Genomic DNA, 15,970 nt, shown 5'->3' on the forward strand with positions numbered 1-15,970 from the left:
GGGAGTCACTGCCAACATCTGGGGAGGAAAAGGGAGAAAAATCTGGGCCCTTGGTAACTCCTTGCTTTGCTGGGGATGCAGCACGTCTCACACAGAGCAAATACACAGAGCAAAAAGTGTTCGAAAGCAATTTTCCCCTAATGTACCTATTACAGAAGGTTTCATAAGCACACATTAATGGTGCATAACTTCATTTCACATTTCCTCCATCCAAGCTGTGACATCCTTTTGCAGTGAGCAGGACAGCCTTGTGACAGCAAATGTAGAAAAAACCCAGGCTAGGTGGGGGGCAGCCTCAGCTGAGATCAGAGCTAAAACTAAGAGGAGGCATTTTAGGAGGTGGTGACCAACGTTTTGGGACAAAAAGCTGGGAGCTGGAGGACAGCAACCACCTGGTTCAGCCAGGGAGGTGCTTTCAGAGTGTTTCTCACCCAAGCACGAGTGCTGAGCCTCCTGCACGAGCAAGGTGAGGAGCAGCCCGTGGGACGCAGGAGAGCAGGCAGGGTCAGCTCATGCCCTCTGCTGGCCAAAAACCTCCTGCAAAACCTCCTCTTTTTCCATTTCCAGAAAGTTAGGACCAAGCTATAGGTGCCACAAGATGGACAGGTCAGCGCCAAAGCCGTGCCTTTGTTTCCCCAGCCCCTCGGAGCTCTGTGCAGGCTCCGGCCCCAGAATGCCCTCACCCATGAAGCCCACACCGTGCTCAGCCCAAAAGCTCTGACCTGGATGTTTGCACCTTGTGGAGTCAGGAACAGCAGCGACATGTGAGAGAAATGATCTCGTTTAACCAAAAACTGATCATGATGAACAGCTGAAGTAAGTGTTCAAAAAAATGATGCTGGCATGGGGAAGAGCAGCCAATGTGGTCATTTCACCCATAGGAAAGGTGTCACCTGAACTCAAACATCTATGTGGGACCTTGCCCAAACTGAAGAGCATAAGGAAAACCATGTGAGTGCTCCAAGTTGCCTGTTTCAGGTAAGAAAGATTCCATTAATCACATCAACTCAGACTGTGTTAAAGTAACTTGCACAGATACATCATTGCATAGGAAGACTTAGGTCACTCTGAGTTGAGGACCTTGGGACCTTTGTGTTCCAAATCTGAGTCCAGGAGGAGAAAAGGGGAAGCCTCTGTCTGTAGGGAAAAAATGATGGAATGCTGAAAAAATGCTGAAAAATTAAAAAAGCAGTGATGATACAGGTAAACTCGGAGACTAAATGCAGAGAATATAAGGATGTGCATGGGTGTAAATCTGAGCTGGCCTTGAGACTCTTGAATGCCCAAAGTTTTTTATTTTGTCACTGAAGAAGCACTTCACACTGCCCACGGTGGACAATTTTGGCCCTGCCATAAAACAAACAAACAAACAAACAAACAAAAAAAACCACTCCCAAGACAACAGAGGCAGCAAAATCTTTGACTTGATTTCCTGGGAGATGAAACCCCATCTCTTCACGTCCACAAAGCACCAAGGTTCATCCTGGCATCCTTTTGTTCTCGCACAGCTGCTCCTGATTCCTGAGGTCAGTGCTGGTGAGGTGAAGGCTTGTTCTGGGGGAAATGGGATCAGATGGGAGTCACCAGTGCACACTTCTACTGGAGGTCACTGAACGTGCTTTACAGAGAGCCTCAGTGCCTTACAAGTGACACTGGGTGCAGATAATTCACAGGCTCTTAGCACTGCTGAGGGATTCAGCAACAGTCCGGTCTGGCTGGGGAAAAATCAGGTAAGGACAGATATTTGCTTAGAGGTTTTTCTGCAAATCTGAATCTGGCATGAGCTGCTCACTGGCTGCGAGTGACTCCAGCCCAGTAAGGGATGAGGGAGAGACACGCAATGCAGTGGTAGCATTTTTGGTTGTCCCAATTAATGGTGCTGAACTGATGCCAAATATATTTTTAGGAAAGGGCAACATCCCCATGGGGTTTTTGAATTTATATTCCAAACAGCAATTACAATATAAGAACATATGTAAATATATACTTATTTATATGCATATGTTGATTTTTTTTAATAGCTTTACGTTTGTGCTTCAAAATCCTTGACGTGCTTGCCCAAGTGCCAGACATGTCCTGTATACAGATGACTTGGCATTTGGATGTCTGATGTCAAGCGAGGCATTTCCTAAGAGGTGACCTGCCTCACAGACGTTCCGATTTCTGACGGTATAGGAAAAGGGGAACTTTTCCTGGAATTGTTTGTTGTATGAATTGTTTGTTGTGAGAAAAGTTCCTCACGCCTGGGAATGATGATGTGTACTGGAGTGCATTAGGCACGCACCAGGAAAGCCTCCAAAAAATCATTCTAAAAATTGATATTTTTTTATAAATTTAGCATATTTGCAGATAATCTGAGTTGCAGCTTTTTCTGTCTAGCAGGTCTGCACTCTGCTGAAAGACTTCCTGAAAGGCAAGGCAGCTGTCGTAAGGACATCAGTGGGCAAGTGGTTCAGTGTGACCATACAATGGGCAGTACCTGTCTAGCAGATGGAAAAATTGGAGAAATTTTTAACCTATTCAGTAGGGTAGCTGTAATACCACACTTTGCCTTTTCTGTTTTTTTTTTTTTTTTTGTTTGTTTGTTTGTTTGTTTGTTTGTTTTTGTTTTTGTTTTGTTTTGTTTTGTTTTAATTACCTCTCTGAAGTGTAAAGGAATGCACACAGTGCTCTGGGCTGTTGCATCAAAGCTGGCTGTGTTAAAGGTACTTCAGCTTTTGCTATGCTCCTGTCAGGTGTATTTCTCCCTGGAGGCTTGAACAGAATGACATTCACCTCTCTTGGATATTCATGCATCCTTCTCACGGTGTATTAACTCCACAGATCAGAGCTTAGTGGCACTTGATTACATTTCCCTACAACGCTCACTCCTTTGCAGAGCCCTTACAATTTGATCTAGCTGTGCTAATACACTGCCACATTAGTTGTTGGAGCCTGAAAAGAGTGAAAAGTACAGTAGAAAGATGCTGCAGCAGTCTGTAATGGACCCTTGCTTCCATTTCTACCTAAGCAGCCCTGCTTCCCCTCAAAGATTAATTCTTATAAAAATGGGTTTCTGTCTCCAGAAGGTAATATCAAGCTTCTAGTTTGTAATGACTTTTTTTTTTTTTTTTTTTAAATAGTTCCATATTTATTCAGTTTAATGTTAGTGTTCCATCAGCAAAAGTACAACTCAGTGCTACTATTACTCTTTATGCACACTCTACATACTTAGTAACGCCCACCTACTGGATTCCTGGGGCTTCATAAGCTGCTACAAGATGTTCAAAATAGCCACCTACAGGAATCAGCTCGTGCCTCGTATCAACTTTTCCAGCTACTCCACTAATGTCATCAAAGACCCTTCTAGTCAATAAGGCATTTCCTGATATATCCACACATAATTAAATAATAGATTACTTACCATGGCTAACAGAGGTGTAGAACTCAGTTCCTTTCTGGTGATTTTGTGTTCAGCAGTCCTTACAGAACCAAATGATGGTGGATGAGCACCAACCTTTTTATTTTACTGTAGCTGAAGACAGAGATGTAACAGATGCCATCATATGTGCTGCTTAAAACCCTCCCTTACCTTACTTGCACAGTAATTTCATTTCCTTACCCAGACTTCTTGTTTTTCCCTACCTAGAAGTACATGTATATCCACGAAAGCATTTGTGTACAAGTATCTCCCCACCTCTGTGAATCTAGGGCCTGAGCTGGTACTGAGGGCTACAAACTTAAGTTTTGCAAAGATCTTGCATGTCTGTAATAGCAGTTATTTATGAAATGGAACAGCTAGTTTTTGGTATTTTGAAGTGTTCTAACTTCTCAAGATATTATTTCCATGATCACTGTTGGTAATTACAGAATAAATTCTTAAAAGTACTATTTTGAGAAGTAATATAGTACATCTGTAGTCAATTATGTAAAAGTACAGATGTTAAGCCACAGCAATGTCCTTGAGCACAATACAAGGAACTTCAATACTCTAAAATAAATCACACTGAGAAAAATCATATGTTCAGTTTCATTTTTATCCTGTCATTATAGAGATCATTCTTAACACTCAGTAGTCAGGCATCATATAAATAAGTCCCAATGAGGCCATAATACTAATTCTTTTCATTGAAGAAATTGTGATCCTAGGTCAGAATGAAGTTTACCTATACTGAATACTTCAGCTTGAAAAACAAACAGTAAATAAAAGGAATTTAGAACATTGTTAGTTATGTTTATCAGTCTTCTAGTTTAAAGATTCGTAGTTATTTTTAAAATATAAATGCATTTCACTAAATGGATGATTGGCACAGAAGACCAGGAAAGTATACAGCTAAATGGATTGTTGACATGAGCAAGAGGTGAAGAATGGTCTACAAAAACATTATTATTAATAACATGAAATAAACCCAAAGGATTTGGATCCTGTTGAGTTGTGGAGCAACCTACTTGGTGACATAGGAATATATTGATTTCCAAGTGTGCAAGGAAGGACCTCATCTTCTGACAAACACCAAAACTTGACCAACGCCACAGAAACCATCCACTGATCAGACTCTCTGGATCCCATGCTGCAGCAGCAAACCTTCAGGATCTTACAGCATGATTTGCAGTGTCTGCATCTGGTTCGAGACCCAACTGGTTCAGTGGGCCACGTTTGGAGGAGACTTTGCAAAGGAGAAATGTGAAAGGAGAAGTGCAACTTTTGATCGAAGTACAGCCCATCTCATTGCTTTGCAGAGCTTGGCACTGCAGAAAACTCTCCAGAAACTGCACTGTCCTTTTGGCAACCAAGAGATCAGGCTCATTTTTAGCAGTGGTATGACTTCATCCCACAGACATTCCTTTAATGCGGTTCAGGAGTCCATCCTGTTTCTGACAAAGGCTACTAAGGAGGTAAATTCATTTCAGAGGCAATTTCAAATACAAAGTGATTCTTAACAGATTTATATAGGATTAGTCTAGCACTCTTTGTGACCCAATACAGGCCCCATATAACAGAACTTAGAAAGAATAACAGAATAAAGAAAGCTGTCAAAGTCTGTGCAACTGACTGACCTAAACACTGAAAGAGAGCATGCAAGTCATTTAATTCCAGCTAGTCATGACTAGAAGGCAAAGACCCTTTAATGAAGTCTTTTACAAAATTATATAAACAAGTCTACAGGACTTTTATCTCCCAAACAAGTACTCCAAAACATTCTCCTTATATTAAAAGCTGGTAGAAGCTTTTGAGTTGCAGCATAGCAGTGTGGGAATGGGAACATGTATGTAAGGAAACATTTCAGTAGCAGTGTTTCTTGAGGATGTGTAATAAATTACTTAAACACAAACTAATAACATTGCCAGAACATTTATGAGTAATGAATAAGTACACCCTGGACTTTATCTTGATTTAACAATTCAATTTACCCATACTGCAAAGGGGTAAACTGATCTGAGGTGAAATTCTAAGGAATTGAGTTAGACTAGGAATTAATCACGTTGATGAAAAGCCCAATGGTTTCACAAAAAAAAAAAAAAAAAAAAAAAGTCAGCATTTGCCAAAAAGAAACCACCTGCTGCTGTTAAGAAAACAGACTGAAAATGCCATCCTCTTTCCAGACAAATTCAGTTTTACTTTTAAGTCACTGAAGTTAACTGGCTGTCTAACGTACAGCTAGTACTCAGACTTTCCCTAGTAATTTCTTGGAACACAAAAAATGACAAAAAACAAAACACAAACCAAAATACTTGGAGAGCACCATAAGTGAAGCAGTGTATTACAAGAACACCACTTTTAACACCAATAACTACTAGGGACTAATTCCCCTTTCTGTTCTTTGAGCTGAAGCTTTTTGGGTCAAGGCTAAGAAATGTTGGCAGGGGAATATGAAAGAAGTCTTCATATTTCCAGTTCCACAGTTTAAAAAATAGAAGACAGTTACCAAGACTATCAATCTTTATAGCTTTTGTTCATTTTTATTAAAAAAAAAATATAGCATTTTATATATTCATAAATATAATACAGATACCAGAACGTACATCTACAGCTCTGCTTCAGCAATATCTTCATCAGGGCAACAGTAGTATTCCACAAAACAGATCTGTCCATCTTCATTCCTAATCATATACTGCAGTGAAAGAAATCCTCGATTATCTGTTCGAATGGAGACTTTACAAGATAAAGCCAGTGCCTTTGTAGATGGTTTAATCAAAGAAATCTTGTACCTGTAGGGGAGAAAAATACCATTTGAAAAAAATGTTATGCAGAGTTTAGCTGAAACACTACTCCGAATTAAAGACATTATAATGACTAAAAATCAATTAGCAACATGTTAATTTGATCTTTTCCTGGCAATGTCATCAGACAGATGTTGTTATGGCTTAGCTTTTGATCAGACGGAAATTATTTTTTTTCACCTGTACTAATGAAGTAAATGTCATGACAGCATAAAAGCAGTTTCTTACACTTTCCATCCAGAATTGATGGCCTGCCACAGAGTGCTCTGGTTACAGATTTACTCACCTGTTTGTCTGGGTTTGGTTGCAGTGGAATGCTTCCACCAAATCGGAGTCCTTGGGATAGTCCAGATGTGCACTTCCTGCATTTCCAAAAGTGGATAACCTGGAAGAAAAAAGGCACCATCTCAAAACACCTGACAGAAGCTCTACAGAAAATTTGTCAGAAGCAGTAGGCCTGTACATCTCTATGGCTATTTCACAAAACACTATTGTTTGTTCTGCTTTATTTATCTATACATGCTAAACTGTGTGCACTAGAGTCACATTTATCAGGTAGTCCATATATTAATTTCTACGTTAATGAAATTACATACTGTGATTTGCTATATTCATTGCAATTGTCCTTGAAATAAACCAATATTCTAAAACAGTTCCCCCTCTTCACCCTGGAAAATTCCAGTCTTTACCTGCTGAAAAGCAAAAAGGCAAGGCATGAACATTTGAGTTGAAAGTCTCATTTCCAGTACCTGAAATATGGTTTATCTGGAGACATGGTGATCTGCAGAACTTCACTTGTCATATCTAGTTCAGCAAATGCTTCTCGTAGTCCCTCTGACTGCAGGATAATTTTGTTGACAACATTGGTACTGCAGAAATCAAAGTCTAACAAGTCCTCAGGTTCCTGAGTGTTAATTCTGCACACTGTCACTACTCCTCCTTCTTCTAAGAACAGCATCAAGGGATAGCCATAGCCACGATAACACATCTTGAGAGCTGTCGGTGTTCCTGAAAAAGAGAACAAAATACACATTCTTCAAAAAAACAATTAGTGTATTTGATCACTAGGAAATTCAGATTTTACTGTCAAATGGGGCACAAATCATTTTAATTTAGCATGTTTAGTCCATCCTCCAGTATGCTAACATTGCGTGTTTAGTGTAGCCTCCTATACACCCTTTCAAGTGTTATCTTATGCAGTAAAATGAAATGATGTGTACACATAAAACAGTTCACATGCAACTTGTGCCATGTACCAAATGGGTAACGGTAGCTGTGGTAATGAAGCTGGATGTGCTATAAATAGTTCAGCGTTAATAGCTCTGCCAGCTGTGCATAAGTTTTTTACTCTTCAGTGAAGTTAGCATCTGTATGATGTTGCTGATCTGGCTCTGGACTGAAAACAAAAAGGTGCTCGTGGTGTTTATCAGTCCTGGGGGACAGTATGGGCTTTAGCATTAGAACTGCAGTCTGAGTTCTAATCAAGCAAGTCACACGACTTTCTTGTCCAAATTACTTGACATGTCTTCTTATCGAGATTACAAAGCCTTTTGAGATTTTCAGCCCCAAACCACAGCAAGCATGTGAACTGGGGTTGTTCACTGCACCTCGTGCCACAGAAGGGTTCTCTCCCAAAACAAGTGGCTGTTTTGTGTTTTACATAGATGCAAGAAACATTATCTTCACAAGAAGACCCTTCTGTTTCTCAGTTACCCCAAACATGTCACACACACATGCATTTTTAATTCCATCTTCCAAGCTGAGTCAGCCTCTTTTACCATCTCATTCTGTAACAGTCCCTGACACACACCCATCATCCCCTTTTCACACAGAATCACAGAATCACAGAATTTCTAGGTTGGAAGAGACCTCAAGATCATCGAGTCCAACCTCTGACCTAACGCTAACAGTCCTCCACTAAACCATATCCCTAAGCTCTACATCTAAACGTCTTTTAAAAAGACTTCCAGGGATGGTGACTCCACCACTTCCCTGGGCAGCCTGTTCCAATGCCTCACAACCCTTTCGGTAAAGAAGTTCTTCCTAACATCTAACCTAAAACTCCCCTGGCTCAACTTAAGCCCATTCCCCCTCGTCCTGTCACCAGGCACGTGGGAGAACAGACCAACCCCCACCTCGCTACAGCCTCCCTTGAGGTACCTAGTCGCTCTCTGAGCCTCCTTTTCTCCAGGCTGAACAATCCCAGCTCCCTCAGCTGCTCCTCGTAAGACTTGTTCTCCAGACCCCTCACCAGCTTCGTCACCCTTCTCTGCACCCGCTCAAGCACCTCCATGTCCTTCTTGTAGCGAGGGGCCCAAAACTGAACACAGTACTCGAGGTGCGGCCTTACCAGAGCCGAGTACAGGGGGACGATCACCTCCCTAGCCCTGCTGGTCACACTGTTCCTGATACAAGCCAGGATGCCGTTGGCCTTCTTGGCCACCTGAGCACACTGCTGGCTCATATTCAGCTGACTATCCACCATCACTCCCAGGTCCTTCTCTGCCTGGCAGCTCTCCAACCATTCCTCTCCCAGCCTGTAGCTCTGCTTGGGGTTATTGCGCCCCAGGTGCAGAACCCAGCACTTGGCCTTGTTGAACTTCATGCAGTTGGCCTCAGCCCATCGGTGCAGCCTATCCACCTCCGCATTGACTGTTGTGACTGCATACACTTGCACTAGGTTAGGCAAATGGAGTGGACTCTGCTTAGCAGTGAGAGCTGCCATCCTCAGATGGACTTCAGGTGAGGAAGTCAGAAGTTTTGCCAAGATTGAAAAGCTCCCTATGGTTGTGCACAGATTTCACTACGTAATTACAGGTGATACAGGTTAAGGTAAATATGCACCATACCTGGAGTAGAACTGGCACCAAAAATAGTCAAGCAGTCCAGAAGAACAGCCAAATTGATCCGGAATGTCACTGATTCCTCCTGAACAGAAAATTCCTGAAAAATGTCTGCCTATGAGAGAAAAAGTAGAGAGATGAAAAGAGGGAAGCTTTTGTAATTATTTTACATTTTAATCTTATCTTCTTAAATTGAATGCTTTTGCTTTCAGAGACCAGTGTAATACAAAGCAATTGCTACATGTAACACAATATCCATTAAAGAAAAATAGGTCATCATCCTCAAAAACTAATAAAATAAATCAGGTCACGGTTGAAACAAAATAGTACAGCATATGCATGGAAACCTACACAGTTTTCTTTTATAGCTTAATACAAGCTACAAATGTTAAAGCCTACAGTTGCCTAGTTCTGGGGCTGGAAACATTCAGGAAACTATGCAATGTAAATGCCCCACTTCTCCAAAAAAAAGACTTGATTTTCAGCAAGAAGAATGAAGAAACATTTCAAAAAATAGGAATGTGTAACTGCTTTTTCAAAAGCAGCCCCAATCACCCTGCTTTTTATCTGAGATATTCTGTTCCGGTGGCTGCCACAAAGTAGCTGATGCCCAGTGACTAACAAGAGGTAGTTAGGAGTTTACCCAGTACCAAGCCTAGTCACAGGCATGCTTCAGCACATGTGGTGAACTCACCTGACAGCTCAACATTCTCACAGGAACCTGCTCACAAATCTAGGCATGGTACTGCCAGAAGGAGCCATAGGCTTAGCAGGTGCCAGCCCATGAAAGATACAAGGATACAAGCAGGCATGCATGAATGAACTACGTGCTGAGTTCAGCCTATCAGTACTGTGTCATCTTGAGCCTGTGCAGAGAAGACCAACAAAGTTGGTGAAGGGTGTAGAAAACAAGACGTATGAGCATCACCTGAGGGAGCTGGGGCTGTTTAGTTTGGAGGAGGCTGAGGGGAGACCTCGTTGTTCTCTACAACTTCCTGAAAAGAGGCTGTAGCAAGGAGGACTGTCAGTCTCTTTTCTCAAATAAACAAGTGACTGGACATGAGGAAACAGCCTCAAGTTGCACCAAAGTAAATTTAGACTGTATATCAGGAAGAATTTCTTCATGGAGAGGGTGGTCAAGCATTGGAATGGGCTGCCCAGGGAAGTAGTGGAATTTTCATCCCTGGAGGTATGTAAAAGACGTGTGGCTGTGGCAGCAAGGGGCATGGCTTAGGGACAGGGCTCAGGCTTAGGGATGGGACTCAACAGGTCAGTCTGATGGTTGGGCTTGATGACTTGCAAGGTTGTTTCCAACCTAAACGATTCTACTACCTTGTAAAATAGATTTATCTATACACATGTGGCCTATTCATAGACAGCCTATCCAGTGTACCTCCCTCACATCAGCTTCTGACACTATTCCATGGTTTTCCCAAAGATTCCCCTTCCCCCACAGGTAAAATCCCGTACACCCCCACCACGCACTCTGGGCTTTCCTAGGGTCTCTGTCACCGCCACCAGCCCCTTCCTCACCCCTTAACGGGGGTCCCACCGTTAGCAGCTCGTCCCCTACCTGGATGAAGGCGTTGGCCTGGATGCATTTGGCATCCTCCACCGTCACCCGCAGCCCGTTGGCCGTGGCGAAGCAGGTGGCGTGGTCCTGGAACTGCACGGCCCTCAGGAGGCTGGACAGGTTGCGGGCATTGTCCAAGCTGGCCGTCAGCACGTACGGCTCCCCGCTGCCGAGCGGCTGCGTGGAGAGCGGCATGGCGAGGCCCGGCAGGGCTCACCGGGCTCTATCGCGATCTATCGGGATCTATCGCGATCTACCGGGGCGGGGCGACCGCGGCATGAGGCAGCGGGAGCGGTTCCGGGGCTGGCGGAAGGGCGGGCGGGCAGCGCCGTGGTGGCTCCTAAGATGGCGGCGGCCAAGAGGAAAGGTGGCGCGGCGGCGGGCGCCCGGCCCAAGAAGCGAGCCAAGGGGAGCCCCGGCGAGCCTGAGGCGGCTGCCGACGCCAAGCCCGGCCCGCAGGAGTACAGCATCCCGGCCCCGGTGTCTCAGGTGTGGTGGTTGGGGTTGGGGTTGGGGTTGGGGTTGGGGTTGGGGTTGGAGTCGGGGTCGGCGTGGCACACGGCTGGGAGGAGGCGGCTCCGCGCTCTGTGGAGCAACGTGGTGCTGGAGACCGAGTGGTGTGGTGGTTGGGGTCGGGGGGGTTGGGGGGACGGGGACCCGGCTGGTGTGTGAGGGGGGAAAGGCGTGTTCCTGGCTTTATAATCCTTGCACGCACAAAAGCAAGGATTTCAAATTATATATGTAGCATATATCTTCTGTAATTCTGTTATATACGAAGGGCCAGATGAATACTGTGTGTGTTCCGTGTCGGGATCATCCCGAGCAGGCTTCAAAAACAGCCTTGTAGTTGGCTTAAAAGAAAGCCAAGAAGCATGTGGGTGCCCGAGACCTCCTCTCGTCCTCGTGGCTGAGCTTTCCTGTGCCCAGGCTGTAGCTCAGCTCATTTCCTAGAGGAGGAGGTGCTTCAAATCAATGCTTTCAGACTAAGTATTGCACAGGGCTTTGTTAATACTTACATGATTTGTAGTAAAAGATCTTACCATAGGGACTTTGTGAAGTGTTAAAGATAGCAGTTGTTCATGTGAAAACATGTTTCAGCACTCTTGCAGAGCGAGAGGTTCTGTGCATGAGTCAAGATGGTAACATATGCTCTTACTCTGCTTTTCTCTTACTACAGTTCAAACATTTGCTCTGTGGTTGTAGCTTTAAGAAGCTCACTTCTTGTGATTAATATTTTTTTTTCTTCCATAGGGCAAATGGAAGAACAAGGAACGGGTGCTTATTTTCTCCTCTCGCGGAATTAATTTCAGAACAAGGCACCTAATGCAAGACTTGAGAACGCTGATGCCTCACTCTAAAGCAGGTAGGGCTAGGCATCATTCCTAGTGCATATTCAGAGTCGTTTTAAACCAAGCACTTCCAATATCCTGTTCTTTTTAAGATGTTGTATGCAGCTATTCTGATGGAACTGTGGCCTCTTATTCTAAAAAAAAAAAAAAAAAAACAACCAAAAAAAAAAAAACCACACAAATTTGAGCAAACAAATACAGCAAATGTTGTATCATAGTACTCTGGGAAACAACACCTATGGTTTCTGTCTTGTAAGGATACTTTTTTGCTTTACCAATCTATTGTAGAACATGGCTGGAAAAACTTGATAGTTCTGCGTTTTTCATTTACAGCTAGTAAAAAGTCATGCAGACTGATAAAGAAAATTACTTGTGTTAAATCAGTGTACAAGCCTTCTCATTGTTGTTTTTGTCTTCCAGATACTAAAATGGATCGCAAAGACAAGTTGTTTGTAATTAATGAGGTAATTCAGGATTTAAGTAGTGCTTCCTTTTAATTTTCTGTAGAAATTTAACACACGAGAAAAAGGCAGCCAAGATCAAAGGATCTTGTACTAGTTAAGGGAGTTGTGTAACTGCAAAAGTGAAAACTGTTTATACTGAAAAAGTGCTACTGATAAAATGGGAAGTTGACTTGTGATTAATAAAACATTTAAACGCAGTCTTTTTGCCATGGAGATATAAAACAGAATATGCCGTTCTATATAGGTGATGGATGTATTACAGTTTATATTTCAAGAAATCAAGGAACAAATACCCAAGCAGGCCAAATGGCTTAGTAAGATACTGGTAATGCTGAAACTAGAACTTAATGTTACAACTCCTGCTCTAATGTTCATGTGCTGGAGAGCATATCAGGTTGCTTTTAGCTGTAGGAGAGTTATTACTTCTGGTAATAAGGATTTTATATTTTTTAACAAAACAAGTGCTTGAAACTTGATTTGGGGGTCAGTAAGTGTAATTTGTTAAAATGAGACAAATAATGAGCTTTTTAACTTTTATTTTGGGAGGAGGAAAGATATTGGAAATGGATATGGAAACCTAGAAAGCTTTTGAAAATGTCTTCACTGCATTGTAAATAACTGATTTGATGTATCTTGTCTAGGTGTGTGAAATGAAAAACTGCAATAAGTGCATCTTCTTTGAAGCCAAAAAGAAACAAGATCTCTATGTGTGGTAAGTAATTCTATGTTTTCCTCATGTTTCTATATATAATTGGTGATGTTTCTGTCTGTAGTTTGTTACCGTAATAGTGTGGATACATGAAATAGTGTTGCTTAGTTAAATTTGAAATAATCTTATGTTTCTGCTGTAGGTAGTGCAAGTTTAAAACACATGACTGGTTTTCGTACTGCTTATGGAAGCATTTTTACAAAATTGTTCAGAAAGCAAGTATGCACAAATATCTTGAAGGAACTTGCGACTGCTATAAAAGTGATTGAAATTACTTCAATGCAGAAATAATTTGTTGGAGTGTACTGTAGAAATCCAGTGTATCTTTCTGTCTCCTACTAACATCTTGCTTTTTTCTTTCCCACCGCCTTTCCTGTGCAGGCTTTCAAATACACCACAGGGACCATCAGCTAAATTCTTAGTGCAGAACAGTAAGTTGGTTGCTATTACTGTTTTTAGACTCTTACTTTCTTGCCTGCACGGCTTTCTTTAAGTACTAAAATGATCTTTTTAAAAAAATCACTGTAGTTCACACACTGGCTGAATTGAAGATGACAGGAAACTGCTTGAGAGGCTCACGGCCCCTTTTGTCTTTTGATCCGGTAAGTACAAGTTTTATATTTAATTGGTTGTGTTCATTTTCTTTACATGACTGTTGTATTTAATTATGTACATAAAATTACTCTTTTCCTTTTTAGACATTTGACAAGGAGCCACACTATGCCCTGCTAAAAGAATTGTTTATTCAGGTCAGTCTTTAGCTTAGAAATCTTTGTTAGCTTTGGCAACTTACTTTAAAATCTTTTTTTTTTTTTCCACGTTAATTTTACACTTCTGAATTTGCAGAAAATCTTAAGAGTCACTCTCAGTCCTTGGCATTCTTTTTCTTAAGTTTCTTTTATGTAACCTGGGATTGGAATCTTAAAAATGTAAAATGAAATAAAGCTATTTATGTTTGGCCTCTTACAATTAGATATTTAGAAGTACTGTCTTTTATTACAGATATTTAGTACGCCACAGTATCACCCGAAAAGCCAGCCTTTTGTAGATCATGTTTTCACATTCACCATTACAGACAATAGGATCTGGTTTCGGAATTACCAGGTTAGTGGTCTCTGAGCTCTTTCACTGGTGCTTAGTGGATTAACTTCATGTCAATTACAGTAATTAATTATAATTAATTATTTACATTAATTGTGCAAGCAATGGGCATTGGCATATTTTGATAAAATAACTTCAAACCTTCTGTACATGTGGAGATAATTTCAGTTTTGTCAAGTTAAGCTTATGTTCTCTTAGTTGTGTTTTTTTGACGGGTGTTTTGGTAAGAGGAGGTAGTAGGTAGCCAAAGCCATGGCTTCGCTTGTCTTTTAACTTGAATTCACACTTCGGCCTAAAGTATGCTGGCACTTCTTTTCTAAAGGAAGAATTCACAAATGCGTAGTATTCTGAAGTGCTTGCTTGAACGTGTAAGAACTTCTGCATGTAAAGAACTTTGCTTGTAGAAGTCTAGCTTATCAAATTCAGTGGCATCATATCTTGGATTTAAATTGTTACGCATCACCATGTGTGAAGTGCGTATATGTTGTTTGTATACATTGACTTAATCTATGAGAAATAAAGAGAATATTCTTTTACTGCAGATAATTGAAGAGGATGCATCTCTAGTAGAAATTGGGCCTCGTTTTGTCCTGAACCTCATAAAAATCTTCCAGGGTAGCTTTGGAGGACCAACTTTATATGAAAATCCCTATTATCAGTCCCCAAATATGGTAAGCAGCCTTGTCTTTTTCTCTTTACAGTTAATTTGAAGATTGCAATCCCTCTATCTCAAGCCACATATGCCCTGGACCTCTTTGTAGGAAAGAGTGCCCTAACTAATCATAGTTTGAGAACAGAGTAATTGTGCAAAAATTGAATGCAAAATTTTTGTCAGTGGAAAGATGACATATTGTGGATTTTTGCAATTAAGCAGAGAAATCCCCACCTGTTGTTATAATACCTTATGATTTCTTCCATCTTGCTTGTTTGACACCTGTTTTAATTAAAATTCTCATTTTTAATAGCATCGACGGTTGATAAGGTTGTCAATGGCTGCTAAATTTAGAGAGAAAAATCAAGTGAAGGAAGTACAAAAGCTTAAGAAAAAGGAGAGTAAGATGCTTATTGAAGAAGATCCCACTGAAATGGTCTTTGAAACTCCAGCTGAAGAAAAACCAGTGGAAATACAGCATGTGAAACCGGAGTCGAAGGCAATTGTAAAAGATAAGAGGAAACCACGCAAAATTGAGAGGAAGAGGCAAAAAAAGCTTTTCAGAACCGAAGCAAAAGCCTAAAAGTTACAAATAAAGAAACTAAACAGACTTAAGTCATCTTTTAGTCTGGTATAGCTATATTATGTATATTTCTTAGCTATATTGACATAATATTGTAAATACTTGTTTTTTTTTTTACAAGTAAAGCTAATTAGACTTCAGTTTTAATTAAACGAAATACCAGTTTCTTTATTGGGGTTCAGTTTTCTCTTTTTTTTTTTTTGTCTTTGAGCTGACTCTGGATTTTGAAAAACATGGCAATGGGCAAGGGGAAATAAGGAACTCCAAATATTTCTGCTTTTGGTAATTGGTCTTACATTCAAATACCTCTGGGAAACAACTTGTAACACATACAAGGAATAAAAGTAACCGGGTTGTCACTTCTGGTTATCCGTAATGGGAATTTGAAAGATAGCTTTGCTAGTCCTTCACAGCAGCAGATAATCCTTTTGTAAAGTTTTAATTCTACAGGAATCATCTCATTGGAGAATGAAAAAAAATAAACCTGAACAAAAG

At 41.2% G+C, this 15,970-nt stretch overlaps 2 protein-coding genes across 5 annotated transcripts; one reads left to right on the top strand and one right to left on the bottom strand.

Annotated features, from left to right (window-relative positions):
• Window positions 1-1,387: 1,387 nt before the first annotated feature.
• Window positions 1,388-10,942, bottom strand: RAD1 (RAD1 checkpoint DNA exonuclease). 4 transcript variants are annotated; one of them, XR_014319298.1, is made up of 8 exons: window positions 10,618-10,942; window positions 9,051-9,159; window positions 6,951-7,209; window positions 6,488-6,586; window positions 6,004-6,189; window positions 4,429-4,867; window positions 3,404-3,514; window positions 1,388-1,715 (listed from the first exon to the last, which is right to left on the bottom strand). XR_014319298.1 is itself a non-coding variant. In XM_082782648.1 (6 exons), the coding sequence occupies exons 1-5, from the start codon at window positions 10,810-10,812 to the stop codon at window positions 6,006-6,008; spliced, it is 846 nt and encodes a 281-aa protein (XP_082638774.1). In that variant the 5' UTR covers window positions 10,813-10,942; the 3' UTR covers window positions 3,114-4,867; window positions 6,004-6,005. The 4 variants fall into 4 exon arrangements, 2 of the variants coding, with proteins under 2 accessions (XP_082638774.1, XP_082638773.1); XR_014319299.1 differs by having other exon boundaries at window positions 3,404-4,867; XM_082782648.1 differs by lacking the exon at window positions 1,388-1,715 and having other exon boundaries at window positions 3,114-4,867.
• BRIX1 (biogenesis of ribosomes BRX1) lies at window positions 10,930-15,615 on the top strand. Its single transcript, XM_082782646.1, has 10 exons — window positions 10,930-11,106; window positions 11,869-11,980; window positions 12,387-12,430; window positions 13,072-13,142; window positions 13,521-13,570; window positions 13,668-13,741; window positions 13,838-13,888; window positions 14,142-14,243; window positions 14,783-14,911; window positions 15,206-15,615. Exons 1-10 carry the CDS (start codon window positions 10,963-10,965, stop codon window positions 15,473-15,475), a joined length of 1,047 nt encoding a protein of 348 aa, XP_082638772.1. The 5' UTR covers window positions 10,930-10,962; the 3' UTR covers window positions 15,476-15,615.
• The last annotated feature ends 355 nt before the right edge of the window (window positions 15,616-15,970 follow it).

Source organism: Aythya marila (genome assembly GCF_965140915.1).
Source record: "Aythya marila genome assembly, chromosome: Z".
NCBI classification, from domain to species: Eukaryota; Metazoa; Chordata; class Aves; order Anseriformes; family Anatidae; genus Aythya; species Aythya marila.

Bases quoted from the DNA above. Each gene is read 5' to 3' on its own strand.
- RAD1 (XM_082782648.1), bottom strand. From the start codon at position 10,812: ATGCCGCTCTCCACGCAGCCGCTCGGCAGCGGGGAGCCGTACGTGCTG. The intron at 7,210-9,050 runs GTATGGTGCATA...TCTCTTTTTCAG, and splicing joins TGGTGCCAGTTCTACTCCAG to GAACACCGACAGCTCTCAAG. The intron at 6,587-6,950 runs GTACTGGAAATG...TTTTTCTTCCAG, and splicing joins CCAGATAAACCATATTTCAG to GTTATCCACTTTTGGAAATG.
- BRIX1 (XM_082782646.1), top strand. From the start codon at position 10,963: ATGGCGGCGGCCAAGAGGAAAGGTGGCGCGGCGGCGGGCGCCCGGCCC. The intron at 11,981-12,386 runs GTAGGGCTAGGC...TTTGTCTTCCAG, and splicing joins GATGCCTCACTCTAAAGCAG to ATACTAAAATGGATCGCAAA. The intron at 14,244-14,782 runs GTTAGTGGTCTC...CTTTTACTGCAG, and splicing joins TCTGGTTTCGGAATTACCAG to ATAATTGAAGAGGATGCATC.